This window comes from Limulus polyphemus, unplaced genomic scaffold (genome assembly GCF_000517525.1).
Source record: "Limulus polyphemus unplaced genomic scaffold, Limulus_polyphemus-2.1.2 Scaffold3699, whole genome shotgun sequence".
Classification (NCBI taxonomy): domain Eukaryota; kingdom Metazoa; phylum Arthropoda; class Merostomata; order Xiphosura; family Limulidae; genus Limulus; species Limulus polyphemus.
Genome location: NW_013669309.1, coordinates 21,886 through 26,634, shown reverse-complemented (window position 1 = coordinate 26,634; position 4,749 = coordinate 21,886). Strand labels below are relative to the sequence as shown.

General features: G+C 34.9%; 1 protein-coding gene across 1 annotated transcript in view; it reads right to left on the bottom strand.

Moving 5' to 3' along the window:
* LOC106469874 (peroxidase-like) overlaps nt 1–4,749 on the bottom strand; it is a 37,271-nt gene that overhangs the window by 25,209 nt on the left and 7,313 nt on the right. The window contains exons 5-6 of the mRNA XM_022398453.1: nt 1,403–1,620; nt 1,144–1,314 (exon numbers count right to left, since the gene is read on the bottom strand). Of these exons, the coding sequence (XP_022254161.1) occupies nt 1,144–1,314; nt 1,403–1,620 (389 nt within the window). The remainder of the gene's footprint in view (nt 1–1,143; nt 1,315–1,402; nt 1,621–4,749) is intronic.

Here is a 4,749-nt window from a genome sequence, read left to right as displayed (position 1 = left end):
CCTTCTGTTAGTAAACATTTCAGTTTGTCCATGAAATTAGTCCTTCTGTTAGTAAACATTTCAGTTTGTCCATGAAATTAGTCCTTCTGTTAGTAAACATTTCAGTTTATACATGAAATTAGTCTTTCTGTTAATAAACATTTCAGTTTATACATGAAATTAGTCCTTCTGTTAGTAAACATTTCAGTTTATACATGAAATTAGTCTTTCTGTTAATAAACATTTCAGTTTATACATGAAATTAGTCTTTCTGTTAGTAAACATTTCCGTTTATCCATGAGATTAGTCTTTCTGTTAGTAAACATTTCAGTTTATCCATGAGATTAGTCTTTCTGTTAGTAAACATTTCAGTTTGTCCATGAAATTAGTTCTTCTGTTAGTAAACATTTCAGTTTATCCATGAGATTAGTCTTTCTGTTAGTAAACATTTCAGTTTGTCCATGAAATTAGTCCTTCTGTTAGTAAACATTTCAGTTTGCCCCTGAAGAAGAAAGGTCCAACTTCCGAAAACCCTCGGGTTATAAGGTTTTATCATTTTATATTTCTTTTATAGTATAAGCTTCAAAACGGTCAAGATCAAATTCGTTTTGATTTTCACTTCACTTGCGCAAAGAAAAACAGGACATTAGGGTACTTTAAAGAAGATTAACTATGAAAGTGATGCGACAGATTATTGACAAATCACAAAGCACCTTTTTTCCTTATATGCTTTGTCTGAAAGAGACTATGCATATTTCATTAACAAAAATAAAAAGCAACAAAACTTAAAAAAAGAACTGAACAACAGTGTTATTTAACTATATTTACATAGGAAACAAAGTTTCTGACAAATTTCCAAAATAATACGTTGTAAAATTTAAATGATAATAGTAAACTGTAACTTGTTTCACATCTAGTGTTGTTTGTTTGTAGTTAAACGTAAAGCTGTATAATACGCTATCTTTGCTGCACAAATCGCGTGGATCGAACGCAGGATTTCAGCGTTATAAAACCTCCAGCCGAACTCTACAATGAGTGATAATTTTTATGAAGTTCCGGTGAGTGAAATGAAAATGTGGTCTTAGTTGACTTTTAATCCAATGGTATATTGTATTCCACACACGAGGTCAAGGATTGAATATTAATACTGAATTCACGTCTTACCTAATGTTGGGGAAGCCAAGGTCAAGTCGTGGTCGATCATCTGACCCCAAGCAACGAGGATGTTACATAGCTGTTGGTCGTGTTGGCTGACGTCATGGTGCATAATAAAACTAATGGCACGAGCAGTGGGTAACTCAGACCCATCTACAGCTCGCCTTGGGACGGAAATACCTGTAACGGAAATAAACGTGGTTATTTTCAGAACTTTTAATCTATCTATCTATCTGTCACTTTTGATCAGATATACAACATAACTCACCATCACCGTAAGCTGGGGGAAGATATCTCAACATGGCTGATCGCGCACTACCCCACGAGGGGTTCTCGAGGTTGTTACACATGCCAGTCAGTGTCCGATAACGGCTTAGTTCACACTTTACAGGCTTCAATAACGTGGGGCAGACCTGTTTTACTGCTGTTTTAGAAGTATCAATTCGAGGCAAGCCGTTAACAATAGCATCATAATTCAACTTATATCTGTACAGAGAGAAAACAGAGCAACGTTATCAATGGTATCTGAAAATATAATATATATATATTTGTAGAGTTAAATATGTTAGAAAAGTCGATATTAATATTCTAAATTATACAGTATTTGTAAAATCAAATATATTAGACAAATGATAACAGTGTTACAGTAAAACATGATAAATTTTTGTAATCAAATATGCCAGAAAAAAACGTTCATAATGATATCGTAAAATAGACAATCTGTAGCCATATGTTAACAATGGTTATCTGTGTACAAATTTATATTGTTGCTAGATGAAACGAAGGATTATGAATTTAATATTGTAAGTTTGCAAGTAAAAAACAACAATAAAATCATTGTTGTGTCTTCGAAACTCTGGTTAGCTATGGTTTCTTGTGGATGTGTATGGTAACACGTTGCCCCTTGATGAGATAGCAGGATAATCCTCATCTATCCGATGTTATCCAATATACAGCTGGGTGGATTGAAGCAATTGGAGTAAAGTGTCTTGGTCAAAAACATAACATGTCGTGGGCAAGCTTCGGACTCTCAACCTTTCGATCACAAGTCCAAAATTTTGACCATTAGGCCACGCCCGGCCCAAATCTTTAAAAACACAAAGATGCTTTAACTTATGTCATAGTCAACTCCGGGTAATACAGTTCTCTAGACATACTTCCAGAACTGTGTAGCTTTAACTTATGTCATAGTCAACTCCGGGTAATACAATTCTCTAGACATACTTCCAGAACTGTGTAGCTTTAACTTATGTCATAGTCAACTCCGGGTAATACAGTTCTCTAGACATACTTCCAGAACTTTGTAGCTTTAACTTATGTCATTGTCAATTCCGGGTAATACAGTTCTCTAGACATACTTCCAGAACTTTGTAGCTTTAACTTATGTCATTGTCAACTCCGGGTAATACAGTTCTCTAGACATACTTCCAGAACTTTGTAGCTTTAACTTATGTCATTGTCAACTACGGGTAATACAGTTCTCTAGACATACTTCCAGAACTTTGTAGCTTTAACTTATGTCATTGTCAACTCCGGGTAATACAGTTCTCTAGACATACTTCCAGAACTTTGTAGCTTTAACTTATGTCATTGTCAACTACGGGTAATACAGTTCTCTAGACATACTTCCAGAACTTTGTAGCTTTAACTTATGTCATAGTCAACTCCGGGTAATACAGTTCTCTAGACATACTTCCAGAACTTTGTAGCTTTAACTTATGTCATAGTCAACTCCGGGTAATACAGTTCTCTAGACATACTTCCTGAACTCTGTAGCTTTAACTTATGTCATAGTCAACTCCGGGTCATACAGTTCTCTAGACATACTTCCAGAACTTTGTAAATTCGATTATTACCTTCCACAACTAAGGCAAACATTCTATAACTATATTCCAGTACCTTACAATGAAATGAATATCCTTATTTTTCTTGAAAACAGCTGGGTAGTACACTTACTAACAAGATTCCTGAATACGGTGGAAGCGTACAATAACAAACATTGTGTAGAATTAACAAATAAAAAAGAACGTAGATGCGTATTGTAGTAAACTCTTAAAACGTAAAGTTCTACAAAGAGGAGGTTTCGAGTCTCGGTCGTTTCTGAAACCACGAAAAATGCAAATGTAATTATTGTTGTTGAGTAATATAGTAAACCATTAACATCCTCTTAGTATAGCTATTGTTGTTGAACAATATAATAAGCCATTAACATTCTTTACATACAGCTATTGTTGTTGGAGAGCCGAGTAAATCATGGACATCATACTTATAAATATTGTTTTTGGAGAACCTGGACATTATAGCTAATGCAGTAGGAGAACCATTGGAATCATGGACATCATACTTATAACTATCGTTGTTGGGAAACCAAATAAATCATAGACATCATACTTATAACTATTGTTGTTAGGGGAGCCAAGTAAATCATGGACATCATATTTATAAACTATTGTTGTTGGGGAGCCAAGTAAATCATGGACATCATATTTATAACTATTGTTGTTGGGGAGCCAAGTAAATCATGGGCATCATATTTATAACTATTGTTGTTGGGGAGCCAAGTAAATCATGGACATCATATTTATAAACTATTGTTGTTGGGGTAGCCAAGTAAATCATGGACATCTTACTTATGACTATTGTATAAAAAGATTGGTATAAATTTAACTTAGCTACTTCTGAATGAATGGTTATATAGCTATGGTTAGCCATAGATTGGTATAGATTTAACTTAGCTACTTCTGAATGAATGGTTATATAGCTATAATTAGCCATAGATTGGTACAGATGTAACTTAGCTACTTCTGAATGAATGGTTATATAGCTATAGTTAGCCATAGATTGGTACAGATGTAACTTAGCTACTTCTGAATGAATGGTTATATAGCTATAGTCAGCCATAGATTGGTATAGATTTAACTTAGCTACTTCTGAATGAATGGTTATATAGCTGTGGTCAGCCATAGATTGGTATAGATTTAACTTAGCTACTTCTGAATGATTAGTTATATGGCTGTGGTTAGCCATAGAAACTTTGTTTTTTCTTTCCTTGTTTCCTTGTAGTTAAGCGCAACATTACACAATGGGCTATCTGTGCTGTGCCCTCAACGCCCAATTTTTAGCGTTATAAACCCTCACTAGTACCGCTGTTCCTCTGGGAGAGGAGGAAACATTTTTAAACCCTGAAATAACAAACTAGAGAAATTACACGGAACTTTATACCGAAAAACGTTTTTTTTTATTTGTTAATCTTACACAAAAAATTTCCCCACGACCTCAGGGTTAGGAAGTAGGTGTCTTTGATCAACGGGTTTTTAAAACTAATGATAACGTAGGAGAAGGGGTTTGTAACTATCTCAGGGTTAGGAAGTAGGTGTCTTGGATCAACGGATATTTAAAACTAATGATAACTTAGAAGAGGGGGTTTGTAACTACCTCAGGGCTAGGAAGTAGGTGTCTTTGATCAACGGGTATTTAAAACTAATGATAACGTAGGAGAAGGGGTTTGTAACTACCTCAGGGTTAGGAAGCAGGAGTCATTGTTCAACGGGTATTTAAAACTAATGATAACGTAGGAGAAGTGGTTTGTAACTACCTCAGGGTTAGGAAGCAGGG